Source organism: Hibiscus syriacus, unplaced genomic scaffold, assembly GCF_006381635.1.
Source record: "Hibiscus syriacus cultivar Baekdansim isolate YM2019G1 unplaced genomic scaffold, ASM638163v2 tig00110461_pilon, whole genome shotgun sequence".
Taxonomy (NCBI): Eukaryota; Viridiplantae; Streptophyta; class Magnoliopsida; order Malvales; family Malvaceae; genus Hibiscus; species Hibiscus syriacus.
Window position 1 is genome coordinate 535,313 of NW_024062746.1, and position 14,600 is coordinate 549,912.

The 14,600-nt window shown below is 35.3% G+C and overlaps 2 protein-coding genes across 2 annotated transcripts; one reads left to right on the top strand and one right to left on the bottom strand.

Annotated features, from left to right (window-relative positions):
• Positions 1-1,106: 1,106 nt before the first annotated feature.
• On the bottom strand, positions 1,107-2,285 carry LOC120126738 (homeobox-leucine zipper protein HAT22-like). Its single transcript, XM_039144840.1, has 3 exons — positions 1,689-2,285; positions 1,520-1,599; positions 1,107-1,429 (listed from the first exon to the last, which is right to left on the bottom strand). Exons 1-3 carry the CDS (start codon positions 2,187-2,189, stop codon positions 1,147-1,149), a joined length of 864 nt encoding a protein of 287 aa, XP_039000771.1. The 5' UTR covers positions 2,190-2,285; the 3' UTR covers positions 1,107-1,146.
• A 6,672-nt stretch (positions 2,286-8,957) lies between these two features.
• LOC120126737 (branched-chain amino acid aminotransferase 2, chloroplastic-like) lies at positions 8,958-14,389 on the top strand. The gene is made up of 11 exons (XM_039144839.1): positions 8,958-9,025; positions 9,224-9,437; positions 9,527-9,615; positions 10,246-10,420; positions 10,736-10,909; positions 10,998-11,129; positions 11,779-11,877; positions 12,013-12,129; positions 12,828-12,923; positions 13,501-13,613; positions 14,077-14,389. The coding sequence occupies exons 1-11, from the start codon at positions 8,964-8,966 to the stop codon at positions 14,198-14,200; spliced, it is 1,395 nt and encodes a 464-aa protein (XP_039000770.1). The 5' UTR covers positions 8,958-8,963; the 3' UTR covers positions 14,201-14,389.
• The last annotated feature ends 211 nt before the right edge of the window (positions 14,390-14,600 follow it).

The following is a 14,600-nucleotide window of genomic DNA, read 5'->3' on the forward strand; positions in this document are numbered from 1 at the left end:
TAATTGCTTCAGAATCAAAGGAAAAAACGAAATGGTTGTTACTTGCGAAACTTACCTGGGCTTTACTGCCCCCGAGAGCCCTTTTCCAGAGATTGTTTACGATACGTTGCAAAGATGTAAGATTTGGGGCAGCACCGAGACATTGGCCAACAATAGAGAACTTCCATTCATCTATTCCAGCGTCTAAAACCTCTTGAGGGGGTGAACGGAGATCGTCCCATCGCTAACCCTAGGTGGATGATATTCCAAATCAAGACCCTCTGAGTAGCCAAAGAGCTTTCTCCAGTCCATTGGAGGACACTGAAGGGAGGGTTAGACAGTAGGACGGACAAGGAGCGAAGAAATACGACTTGAGCGTCGGAGACACGAACGGAAAATCTAGATTCGTTAACCTTGCTAACGTGCACCTAGAGGAAACCTTATCAAGATTACATTTTTATTCCATCCTTGATGTTGTTTTTATAACAAGAATATTCTATAAATTCAAAATAAATATTGACCCTCCATTTTAGATTTATATGAATTAATGGTGTGAAATTGTAAATAATGAAATGTAAAAGATTAGCTAAGAACCTATTTCTTGACAAGTGTGTAAGAAGAAGTTTCCGGGGCGAGTGCAGGGTTGATTCAACAACATTTTTCCAACTTTTTTCATTTGAAAAGGGTTCAAAACAGAAGTCAACGTGAACACCATTATTTACTTGTATTTTTTATTTATTTATACCTTTGGTGCAAAATATCACGGGGAAAGATTTTCTTTACGGTCAAAAGCACAATCTAATTATTATTTTTAAATCAAATGTCGTTCTATCCATATACTATAATCAAATCTTAACATGAACAAAGTAAAGGGGAGTTGATCAAGAAACAAAAATCTTATCATTAGCTATGGAACAAATGAATCAGTAATAAATATAAAGACTAATCCCTTCATAGATATGCTATTTTTCCTTCTTCTTCTAACATTTACAAACATATATATTTAGAAAAGGAGGAGAAGATTGACCAGTAATTATACCATTTTGTTTCTACAAATTACCTTAATTTTTAATTCACTACAAGCCATTTAACCAAAAAAAATGGGTTGTGGGGGAGGAGTCTTTCCTTTCTTTTTTTTCTTCCTACGCTAAGTTCTAAAGAACTTAATCAACATGCTGCTGAAGGGTTGGAGAAGGGATTGTAGAAATGAGGCTTCGAAGCCATTGAAAATGGGGTCTTGGAATTGCCATCAGCAACGCCTCCGATTCTTTCACAAGACGGGCACATGGTGAGAGTAGCCGCCGGCATCTGCATGTAGAAAGGCTGAACCGCCATTTTCAGTGCCTTGAGTTCTTGTAGTTCCTTTTGCAGTTTCCTATTTTCATCTGTCAGTGTCTCACAACACTTCTTCAAGAACTCACAGTCTACCTCAGTTTGCTTAAGCTTTGTCCTGCACAGGAATATATATATATATATTCATGATTTTGCTTGATGAATGAAAAAAAGTAGAAGGGAAAAACTTTACAGAGGATCAATTTACCTTGCTCTCCTGTTCTGGAACCAAACTTCAACTTGTCTAGGCGTCAGATTTAATTGCTTGGCTAAAGCTTGCTTTTGCTTCTGTTTTTGCATAAAATATAGCCAAAGATTAAACCAAGCTGATATAGAGAAAGAGATGAAGGGTTTGGCAAAAAGGTAAGAGAACTAACAGGATTGAGAGTGCTATGTTGTTTGAAGCCTTCCTCGAGAACAGCAGATTGTTCTTTGGTGAGCCTAAGTTTCTTTCTTGCATTAACACCGTCTTCGTCTTCATCACTAACTCTACACGAATTGTTCTCTACCACTACTTCCTCGTTGCTAAGTTCTCTTTCTCTCTTGACTCTACCACTAGAAAACGAAGAAACAGCGCTATGGGGAGAAGCTTGACGACGATACAAATCACCGGCCATGAGTTCCTGATCATGGTGACGAAGATAACCACACTTATTGACGTCAACCTTTTTGTTCACTTGGTAAAACTGAACACCACAAAGACCCAAGGTCAACAACGGCTCAAAACTCGATGGTGGTGGCGGTGCCGCCGGAGTGAGGGGTTGATGTTGTTCAAACTTGAGACATGACGGGTTCTTGGTCGGAGTTTCCAGGGAGGAGGAGAAGCCTAACCCTAGAACAAGGCCGGTATTACATGCATCATCATCATCAAGACCCATTAAAGCTGAAAATATCTTTGTTTGGCCGATGGAATTGGAGAGGCTTTGTTTTCTTTGTTATGAAATGTGGTTTGAAATGATACGAGGGTGCAAAAGGGTTCTTAAGAAGGGAAATTGGGTGGTTGTGATTATTAATCAAAGGAATGAATTGTTATGATAAATAATAATAATAATAATTTCTCTCTTTTTTCTTCTTCTTCTCCTTCCCTTTATACAAAGGTTGACCACTTGTACCCCGCCACATATATCAACCATTATCTTGAGAAACAAACAAGGCAATTTTCTGTGTCAATGCTATGGAAATATTACCCACAACCCACATGGCTGCTGTTAACATATCAACGGAATGATTCGTCAGCACTTGGCCACTCGACTCATTAATCTACCATATTAATTACCAACCCAACTCTTTCTTTTTATTTACTATTGTTTCTTACTTCTGCATCTTTCAATTATCTCCTTACTTCACTTTTACCCTCCTTTTCTTATCTATTGGTTTAATGACAAATAAAAAATCATAGCCATGTTAAACTTCTATTTAAATTCCATTATATAAGAATAAAATTCTTATATAGGAGTTGTTTAGACATATTTTAATATATTTAGACTTATATAACGATTTTCTTTTGTGTTCAGTCTTTCCGTAGCAATAGGCAATAATTAATACATACGGCCTATGTTTTTGCAACCCTTTTAAAGATTACATAGGCTATAAATTATATCGATGTATAGTAGTATTAAATTGGAGAATTATTAAAGACTGCCTTTAATTAATTGAAAAGAATGGGGACATCATTGGATACTAACAATTTCCCTTTACAAGTTACAACAGACCACATGAACTGTCTCCCACTCCATGCCTGGTTTAAGTGGTTAGATATGGGTACCATCTCACCCTTGCTCCATTTCCATTTCTTTTTGGCTTTTTTTCGTTTCAAGGAGCTCTAATTCCCCTTTTCTTATAATTGTGAGCATGAACTTACCCCCAAAAAAACATGTCCACTGTCTCTATCGTAGTTTCAACTATTGATCTAAAAAATCGATTTGAATCGTAATATTTAATTTTATTTTTTATTCAAAATGAAAAGGTTTGATTAAGTAGAAAGTTGGAGTGGATTGTGTAAGCAGTTCCAATAATACTTTTGTCGGCTATACTTATCAAAAGTTAGTCCGCCTAAAAAACATGATCATCACTTTAAAATAATACAACTAACCAACACGACATCAAGCCTTTGGGAAGTTGTTACTTCATAAAACAAAGCCCCCTAAAATAAATAGAAAATTTATGGAGAAAAAGAGCTCAGGCTTGATAATATTTTTAAAACAGAAATTGCTGACCAAAAAGTTAATATCACTATAATGATTTTCTTTCTTCTTTTTACTAATCAATGGGAATCGGAAATTCTGTTGTCTGATCAGTTTGGTTATGCTTTTTATTTGGGATTAGGCCGAAATGTGTGTGTACGGTGACTGCGCATATTTGAAAAACTGGGTTCAGCCAGCGCCAATTGAATGACTGCCTGCCCTCTGCTTCAAGATAGTGGGATGAGACCATATCCCACAATTTTAGATATTATTACAATATGCTTATCTATATTTAAGATAAAAGAGTTTGGCTGAATATTATGTATGTTGTTTGGATAATTGGTAGTTAAATTTAATTGAATATTATGATATTTTATTTGTTCAAATATCATATATTATATAATTTGGGATATGATTGAGTGCATTTTATCAATTCATAATAAAATATATTTTTATAGGAATTACTTGTACACTTGTCTTATCTCTCATATTTCTTTATTTGTGTTTATATGATAAAATATAAATATCTCTCTTTGTAGTCCTCCTACGACTACAGCAGAATCCGGTACTACTAATGTTTCGAGTGTGTCGGATAGTAGAGCAATGAATAATAATGTTCCTCATCCGCCTCTTTTGAGGCCTAATCCTCATGTCGTGGATGTTGAGCCCTTATAGAGGCCATGATCAATGCTTTCCACAGTATTGATAATATTCTATGGCTCGCGTTTTTGTTCAGTCGGTTCAGTGTAGTTTGTCATTAGAGAGCTTGAGAGTCTTGGGTGCTAAAGAGTTTTTAGGGGTTCGTGGAGCGGATCCCACTCTAGTCGAGGATTGGTTGGATACGTTAGAATGCATTCTCGAGCAAAGGACATGATATGCAGGGGAAATGTTAGGGTATACAATCTCACTCTCTCGAAGTGACGCACACCATTGGTGGGGCACCATTAGAAAATGTACAATTGCTTTTATCAAAGGGAGGAGTATAACCGATAATACCCTCCTTGCTCAAGAAATAGTGAAAAGTTATGGGAGGAAAAACATTTTTCCAAGGTGTGCACTGAAATAGACCTTCAAAAAGCTTTCGACTCAATTCACTGGGGCCTCATTCCTAGTATCCTCAAGGATTTAGAGTTTCCTAGTAAGCTTATTGATTGGATTATTGCTTGCTACTCAACTGCTAGCTATTCCATTGCCTTTAATGGAAGCTTGATTGAGTTTTTTTTAAGGGGGCAAAAGGACTCAGACAAGGTGACCCTTTATCCCCTTTATTGTTTGTTCTCGTTATGACTGTCTTATCTAAACTCCTCAATAATGCTGCTGATAAAGGGATTTTGGCTACCACCCTAAATGCAAGAAAATCAACCTTACACATTTAACTTTTGCTGATGATCTGTTAATATTCTGTAAAGGGAACCTCTAATATGTCATGGGAGTTATAACTATTCTTGACTATTTCTATGAGCTTTCTGGTCTTAAACTAAATGCTCTAAAGTGTGAGATCTTCACAACTGTCATCTCTGTTCTTCATATTGAAAATATTATTAATTATTCTGGTTTCACGCATGGAATTTTGACTGTCAGATGCATGGGAATTCCCTTGGTAACCAGGAAATTATCTATTAAAGACTATCAGCCCCTTATCGATAAGATCAAATCCAAACTGCACCAATGGTCTAGACTAAAAATGAGTTATGCAGGTAGGTTACAACTTGTTAAAACCGTCCTCTTCAGCGTTGCCAACTACTGGTGCATGCAACTTATATTGCCCCAATCCATCATCAACAAGATTGAGCAAATCTGTTCGAGATACTTCTGGAAAGGATCACACGTTCCTGCTGCTGGAGCTAGAGTAAGTTGGGACACAATCTGCTCGCCTAAGTCTGAAGGAGGATTAGGCCTCAAAGACATTAAATCCTGAAACAAAGTATGCATGATCATTCTTATAAAAAAATATTGCTGTGGAGGGTTCACTATGGGTAGCATGGTTACAAAGTTATGTAATCAAGCAACAGAATTTCTGACTCATGAATAATCCCCTACCTTCAGCTGGAGCTTCAGGAAAATAATGAAGCTTCGTAGTATTGCTCAACCACTGCTTTCTACAAGAGTCACGAGCACCAAAGATATTTGGGAACAGGTTCGACAGAAGTACATCAATGTTCATTGACAGAAACTGATCTGGTACTCTTTCCATATACCGAAACACAACATTTTATCTTGGATGGTGATTTTGGATCGTCTTCCCACCAAAGATAGACTTCAAAGGTTCGGTCTAGCTACACACGACCAATGCATTCTCTGTTCTGATGGTCGCGAAACCAGAAATCATCTTTTTGCAGAATGCAAGATGGCTGCTTCCATTTGGAACTCTATTCTCCTTCTCTCTGACATTCACAAACCTCTTTTCACTTGGTCTAACTTATTGGTTTGGGCGACTGCGACTTGGAAAGGAGATTCTCTAATTACCAACATCCTCAAGCTATCTTGGTGTGCATTTAACTATACTATATAGGAGGAAAGGAATCGAAGGATTTTCAGAGACAGTTTCAGATCCGAGGATGATATTCTTCTCTCAATCAAACAGATTGTAGGGTCTCATTTAAGCAACAAGAATGTCATTAGATTAGATAGAACTAATTTAGATATTTGTAACCATTTGGGTATAGTTTGATTTTGTTGTATATAGGTTACCCCAGTTTCAATTTCCATTGTTTGAACTGATTTATGTAGCATTTTTTTCTGCAGTATTGGGTAATAACAAATCAAAATTATCCAAAAAAAAAAATTGAAGTCCCAAACACAAATTGAAAAGTCTGAACAAAATTCGATATTTACAGTTGTCCTTTTTTTTTTTTCGTAAAACGAGAACAATAGAAAAACCTAAGGACAACGGATTTTGTCCATTTTATTTTGTGGACAAGAAATGGATAAGTTGATAAAACTACTAACAAAGATTTAATTGTTATTGACTCTTTGACTTATTGCTTCAATACTATTTTAATTTCGCACTTGACAGAGACTTTTTCCCAACGCAGGAGTAAAAGATAAAGGTGAAATACACAATTCAAAAGAAATTAAGACCTCCTATTATATTAAGAGGTGAGGGGGAACTTTGCTAAGTTAGGTACAGTCCTATAGACCGTAGACTTGGAATATATATGAAGATTTCCATCCACTATTATTATTATTATTATTTAGGGTCCAAAAATATAAACTTAAAGATTTGAATCTGCAAAAAATTGGATTAAAAAAACACAAAAACTAAGATTCATGCTGATCGAAATTGTACTATGAAAAAAGCATTGGCTTTTGCCCCACTTCAACTTTCTCTCCTAAACAAGACTTGTGGGGGGTGAAATTTTTTTCTTTTTTCTTTTCACAAACAGAGCATCATTGTTTGCGTTTAAAAGTAATGGAAGAAGAACTCGAGACCCATGTCCATGTCACCCCCCAACAAAGGTGACTTTTTTACCTCAATTTCTTATTTGTTTCCCGTCGAAGAAAAAGATAGAGAAATTTTAGGGGTAAACCCAAACAAAGGAGAATGACCCCACATTCAAAATACTCTTGGACGGGAACACCCAAATATTTTGCCTTGTTGGTTAGGAAGCTAAAGGACCTTTGGGGTGTGGGGTGGGGGGGGGATGAAACAGTTGATAAATTGCCGGCTGCATCGGTGGCACAAAGTTATGGTAATAGGCCCCCCACATGCATGGGAGAAAGAGAAATTAGCTTCAAGTTCAGCACACATGGAAAGGCGCATTGGTTTACAAATGGGCAGATTTGTTGGAGGGGATGGAAAGGAATATGGGTGCGGTAATGTTGTGATTGTGGGTGCCAAGCCAATAACTTACTGACATGTCCATAGAGTTAGAAATAATCACTTATAGAGGGTTGGTGAAACTGTCGTCCCCTTAAAAAGTTTTAAATTTTTATATAATAAAAAAATTATCGATAATTTATTTTTATTCTTAAAATTTTATAAATTTATTATTTTTAAAATTTTATAAATTCACCATTGGTCTTATACACTTGCCACTTAACTAGGAGACTTCACATGATCATGATTGATTTATTTAATATTTTTTTATCATTTCTTATAAAAATAATGATTTTTTATTTACTCGTATGACACATTTTTCTTTTCTTTTTTTATTTAATGTTAGATTTATCGTTGCTTCTTCAAATAATATTTATCTGATTATCTTGATTATATACCACTATTTTAGACCCTTGAATTGATTCTCTCATATTGATGAATTTTTGCAATCATATCATATATGTCGTTCGTGTTTGAGTTATTATAAAGTCAGTTGATAACGTGTAGTCATTATTTTATTCTTATATTAATATTGATGATACCTATCATTCATCATCGATAATAGTATTCGTTTGTATCTTTTATTTTTTTTCTTGAGTTGTTTAGTTGGATTTTTCAGCTAATGCCTAATATTATATATATTTTATCTAGTGTTTAGTTTGAGTTATTTGACGAGTCTAAGAAAAATAATTTGTTAATATGATTAGTCTATATTAAATTTTATAGACTTTTCTTTGTTGAGATATTAATTTTTTTGTTGCGGTTGAATTTCATCTTTATTTATTTAATAAAATTGATTACTATTATTAATTAAAAATTACTAGAAACATGAATTATTTTTCACGTTTTTTGCATCATTGATAATGCAGGAAATCTTAATCCACTCATAATCTTATAAATACCGATTAATTAAAATCAGGTGAGGAAAACACTGCCCCATTAATATTTTGTTTTTCCAACTCTCAGCTTATAAGAGTCGATCAACAACATTAATGTTGTTCCTTTATGTGGAGCTCGTGGCTATTAGCCGTGCATGGAGAACTAGAAAAAAGGAAGTAGAGAGCGGTACGCAAAGGGCTGCTAGCTACAGACAAAACATGTTGGCGTCGGGCTCTCCTCCCATTTCCCAATCCTTTTGCCATTAAAGGCAAGCTTAAAATTGATGGAATATTTTGTATCAGTTAATTTGTCATCCAGTTATTATTAAAGTCAGAAATCGATTACAATGAAGATGGGATGCCTTATCTCTTTAATATCAAGATTTAAGATTATGCTTTCATGGTCTGTAATTCTTAGGACATTTCCTATTCAAGATGTGGTGTGTTTGGTTATGTAAGATCTTCATTACATGAAAGAATTATATTTTGAATCTTGAAAATAACATTATTGGAAGGAATAATTGTAAACCTCAAACATGAATTGTAAAATAAATATGTAAAATATAAAAGAAAGAGTTAAACAAGGACCTCATTTTGAATTGGTTGGGCTCGAGAATATGAATAAATTCGTTTGTGGGCTGTACTGTACCACTTTGATTAGCTCATGTTCATTTGGGTAATCCATCTTATTTATGGGGAATCTGGTTATTAGTGGGTGTTGAAATACCGCTGCAGCATATGTTTATACTTGCCATATGTCTTTTGAGCATAATGTACTCCCCGTATTTCAATGGATACGTGGTTTATAGCAGCGGATGCAAGGCTTGTTTAAGGTTAGTACGTGTTGTTTTGGAATTTAAACTTTTTTATATTAATTATTTATATTATTATTGATATTCATTCTAAAATTTTATTTATATCTATTTATCTATATAACTTTTTTTATTAACATTTATAGCTCTAAAAATATTTATAAATTTGTCCCCAAAAAAATACTGTTTGAAAGAAGAGATTTTGGTTGTTGAATACAGGGTAGAACCGCGAGAAAAGGCCTCTTGTAGACCAAACACAAACATCAAAGAGTGTGAGGAAATGGAGATCAACGCCGTCCTCTCTAATTTCCACCCTACTTACCTCCTTTCCCCTTCTTCTCGCTCTTCCGTCTCCTCCACCGCCGTCGCCACCCGCACAGCTCATGTTTCCTCCTCTCACCAAACACGTTTCTCTCCGCCGCTATTTCCCAAGGTAACATCGCTTCCCCATTCGGTTTTCCTCTCCTTCTCTGCGTGTTTGAGTTTGCCTATATTCATTATGCGTTTATTTTGTTTTTACAGAAGCAAGTTTTAGCTTCTGCTTCGTGGCTTAACATTAATGAAGCTAACAATCCTTTTAAGAGAGCTGTTGTGTTATCCGAATCTTATAGGTGCGTGCCTTTATTTTTTTCTATTTGAAGATTGTAACTCTGATATTACACGAACTGCATTAGATTTGATCAATTTTATTGATTTTCTTTGTGTATTTATTTTACACTTATGCTCCTTTTCAGTTGCTCTTTTTTCTTTGATTTATTTATCAAATACTCACTTTTTCTTTCTTTCTTTTTTCAAAGTTCTAATTTTGCTAAAAAGTGAAAGAAAGTTTAGTATTAGCAGTTGTGATTCCTTTGGTTGATGTTTATTTCTGTTTTCAACTTTTTATTCTTATGAGGGGGGGGGGAAAGAGTATTAATAATTGCATTGGATTTTTTAGTGAAAAATTCTCTAATGGAGAACAAATTGTTAGGGTGTGCACTTTGATTTTTTGGCATAGTGATAGACAACAAAAACGCCTTTGGAAACACATTTGAGCAGTTGCATGCTTATAGGCATATTTGGTAGATAGTTCAACAGGGAAAAAACTTTTTATACTTATTTTCTTGAAAAAGTTCTCTGCTTATAGGTATCATATTATGATAATTGTTAAATTTTATATGTTACTTTGCTTCTTTTGATCCTAAATGGTGTTTTCTCTTTGTTCGTCTGTGCATGTGACTCAACTATGTTAAATGCGGCAGTGAAGCAACTGAATTAGCTGATATAGAGTGGGACAATCTTGGATTTGGGTTTATTCCTACTGATTACATGTATATAATGAAATGTACTCAAGGCGGAAGCTTCTCTAAAGGTGAATTACAAAGGTTTGGGAATATTGAATTAAGCCCCTCAGCTGGAGTTTTAAATTATGGACAGGTCACATTTCTTAACTTTATGCCTCGGTTTATATTTATCTTTTGCTTGTATTTGATGATTTCTGTTCAGTTGTCATGCATCTGTTCTTATTTGCAAATTAAGCTAGTTATATGCCTATGTGGCTTCTTTCACACCTTTCCTCTGAAAATGAAAAAGAGAGCTAATCATGGATGATATTCGCTCTAAGATAATTTACTGTTGGGGCCCCTTTAAATTTAACACATAAAAATTATTTTTAATTTATCTTTAAGCACCGTGATATATCAGTTCTCTTTTCTGTCTCTCCCATCATCATTTTCTGGTTTGTTCCTCCAGGGGTTATTTGAAGGTCTGAAAGCCTACAGGAAAGATGACACTGTTCTTCTTTTTCGTCCTGAGGAGAATGCTCTCCGAATGAGGCAGGGAGCGGAGAGGATGTGCATGCCATCACCCACGGTTGAGCAGTTTGTGGAAGCTGTAAAGGAAACTGTCTTAGCAAACAAACGTTGGGTAACTAATAGTTTTGATTTGAAGCATGAGTTTGGTTTTCGATTGGCTTTTCCTGTTTTTTAAGTCAAGTTTTAATTTCTCCTTTCAGGTTCCCCCACCAGGTAAAGGTTCTCTGTACATCAGGCCATTGCTCATGGGGAGTGGAGCTGTTCTTGGTCTTGCACCTGCTCCTGAATACACCTTTCTTATTTATGTCTCACCTGTGGGAAACTATTTTAAGGTTTATTACCTTCATTGCTTGATTTTTAGTCATGCATAAGCTGTATACTTTGCTTTAAGGTTCTTACATACTAATCTACACGCATATATACTGTAACTTGGAGTTTAAAGTTTTATATCCATATGTAACCCTGGAAGAAAGATATTGGCATGACTTTGTATGCAAAGTATTTTATCCTTAAATTATTATAACACATTCAAATAGAAAAATGAGATGCTACTTTATCTGGAATATTGTCCTACATTCAGATATCTTTGTCGTGCGAGAGACTGGTTTCACCATAAAGTTTCATGATTTTACACCATTATTTTATAAATTTCTTTTGGCTTTAAGTTTAATCTGCCGTATTAGTTGTCAATGAAGTTGGCATGTTGTTTTCTTCCGTGTGAGATCAGCAACCAACCATGGTTGTGCTCTGTTTACTGTAAAATCATTCTCCCTTCTCTCATGTTCTTGCTTAACTGAAGGTTCCTAATTTCAACCTATTAACTTTCTGATTGGAGGTATTCTCATTTACAAGATTTTTTTTCTGGTCTAACCTTTGCATTAGATTTACTCTTTGGTATCCTTTCAGTCCCCTTGTTTTGAGAATTTTAGCAACTGTCATATGATGGTTACACATTCACCAATTTTTTTTATATGATTCCAGGAAGGTGTTGCTCCAATAAATTTAATTATTGAGCACGAACTGCATCGTGCCACTCCTGGAGGCACGGGGGGTGTTAAAACTATTGGGAATTATGCTGCGGTAAGCTGGCTTTCTGGTTATTGGCAAATCCCTTTACCAATTTATCTGCCTGTGACAGTTGAATTGATTTTGATAGTGGAAAAATGACTCACTAAAGTTTAACAAGCCAATGCTTTCTCTCTATGTCATATGTAGGTTCTGAAGGCACAATCTGCTGCAAAAGCCAAAGGATATTCTGATGTCCTCTATCTTGATTGTGTTCACAAAAAGTATCTGGAGGAAGTTTCCTCTTGCAACATATTCGTGGTGAAGGTATTACGGTCAGCTTATCTGTGGTTGGTTAATTTTGCCCCCTCCCCCCCCCACCACACACAAAAACAAAAGCTTTGTTGCATTACTTATGTTATCATAGAGCGAAGTGTTAAAATCAATCTTGTTCATTGTGCTCAACGGATATTGTTGTCTTATTATCATAACTCCATAACCATGTTTTGTCACTGGACCAAGCTCTGTTATCATGATCTCCCAGCTTTATCTTCTTCACCCTGAATCTTTATGTGATGCACTAGAATAAAAAAAAAACCCACCACTGTAGCCTTTCAGTGGCACCCAACAACAAATTCTGGCTAACATCATTACTAAACTGACTTTGACTGAATTGACAGCTATACCACTGAATTGACTCCTAGGTATAGCTGTGGCACTACAGCTGCTTGTTGGAACCTTTTCTTTTTTACTATGATATAGCTGCCAAAAAAAACTTCTGTATCACTAAATGCTTGTTAATCTGTAAGGATATTTTATTTATTCTATATGCTAAAAAAGATGTGGTTAGATGGTTTCCATGAATCATTAGAAGCTATTGTGTTTCAAAAAATAAAGAGTTTAGATTTTTTAGTTAAATAAGGCTTGTTTTAGATCTTATTATCATGGTTGATGAGCTAAAACATATTGAAGTGGCCCAATCGACCCCAATATATCCCCGTTTTAATATAGTTTTTGTATTTTAGGGTAATATCATCTCCACTCCTTCAATAAAGGGAACAATCTTACCTGGCATCACGAGAAAGAGTATAATTGATGTTGCTCGAAGTCAAGGGTTCCAGGTAATAGTTCAGTTTTGAAGATTCTTGATGAATTCATTATGTATTTATGTCGAAATAAAGTTGTGTATCTGGAAATGTATGTGACTGGATCTGGCCAATCTGGTTATGTGCAGTTTAGTATTTGTTTTCTGCAACTTGTGGATGCTGTGGTGGTTCTATGGTGTTTCTCTATTATTTTTTGCTTCTTAAAGAATGGTTACTTGTCATTTCAAATTACATTTTAGAGATAGAAATAATGTCCTAGTGATTAATTGTCACTTCAGACTACATTTTATTGATAGAAAGAATGTCTCCAAGTGGCACTTGTCACTTCGGAATTACATCTTAAGATAGAGGCTTCCAGATATCTGAACTTGGAGAAAACGAGCTGTTTTTCCTAGTTAATAAAATTTCTTGAGTATAACCTCTGAATATATTGATAGTTATTTTGTTGTACTCTAAGATGTAGTTTTTAAGAAAATAATACATGGATGTCGTCCACTGGATTGAGTTGATACTTTTTCCCCCAAATTTTTTCAGTGAGTATGTAAGGGAGCTCCTTGGGTTGCTTCTTAATGTTTATATGCTGATGACACAGGTTGAGGAACGGCTTGTAGAAGTGGAAGAGTTGCTTGATGCTGACGAAGTTTTTTGCACTGGGACAGCAGTGGTAGTGTCGCCTGTTGGCAGCGTTACTTATAAGGGTAAAAGGTAGTTATCTGTGCAATTTGAGTGAACGCTGTTTCCATATATTAATAATTTTGTATCTGCTTCTTTTTCAGTTTACGTCTTCCATTTTTTTCGTTTATATAATTTATTGTGGCAAATGGAAATGATAGGCATGCGGCTCTTATTAGCTACTTTTGCATGGAGCAATTATTTTAGTAAATAAAATTTTAATACTTGCATGATAAATTAGGCCCTTCACTTCATTTTTGATGTATCTGTGTCAAACACACTGTCTAACACAAGAGGTTGGGAATATAATCCTTCAAATGCATAGAAAAACTTAAAAGTTGTTGAACATGCCCATGTCAGATACAGATCAATTTCCAATGAACTGGAATCCAAGTAATGTAGGGAGTAGCTGTGGCTGAGCTTTAACATGTTAATTTTACCACACAAAAAAAAAAACTGGGATAAGTTAAATTTCTTGTAAAATACTTTTGTGCAGGGTATCATACGGATTTGATGGTTTCGGAGCTGTTTCACAACTACTTTACTCGGTGCTTACCCAACTCCAGATGGGTCTTATCGATGACAAGATGAAGTGGACTGTTGAGTTAGGCATATTGTAGGAACATCTGGTTTGCCTTCTCTTTCTTTAAAGACATCACCGCCTTAGGTAAAATGTGTTGTTTTTTCCCTCCCGTAGTCTGCAGACACATCGTCTTTTGGGCAATGTTGGTCAGAATTGTCACTGTTTTGTACTGAATGATGTACTATTATTAGTTTCGAAGTAGAAAACCAAAAATATTACAACCAAACTCTGTTGTTTCATGGACTTGAAAAGAAAAACTTGGAATTTACTAAAGTTAATGGAATAATTGGAATGGTTTTGGAAACAAATATTTTGTTGCAGTTTTTTTCTTTTGCAACAAATGGTGGGCCCTTCAGTCCTCAACTCTTTTGCTATGGTTGTTTCTCTCTCATTGACCATATAAGAAAGACTGTTCGGCCTATGACGGTCAAATCAGG

Bases quoted from the DNA above. Each gene is read 5' to 3' on its own strand.
- LOC120126737 (XM_039144839.1), top strand. From the start codon at position 8,964: ATGTACTCCCCGTATTTCAATGGATACGTGGTTTATAGCAGCGGATGC. The intron at 10,421-10,735 runs GTCACATTTCTT...TTGTTCCTCCAG, and splicing joins GAGTTTTAAATTATGGACAG to GGGTTATTTGAAGGTCTGAA. The intron at 11,130-11,778 runs GTTTATTACCTT...ATATGATTCCAG, and splicing joins CTGTGGGAAACTATTTTAAG to GAAGGTGTTGCTCCAATAAA.
- LOC120126738 (XM_039144840.1), bottom strand. From the start codon at position 2,189: ATGGGTCTTGATGATGATGATGCATGTAATACCGGCCTTGTTCTAGGG. The intron at 1,600-1,688 runs GTTAGTTCTCTT...ATGCAAAAACAG, and splicing joins AACATAGCACTCTCAATCCT to AAGCAAAAGCAAGCTTTAGC. The intron at 1,430-1,519 runs GTAAATTGATCC...ATTCCTGTGCAG, and splicing joins TTCCAGAACAGGAGAGCAAG to GACAAAGCTTAAGCAAACTG.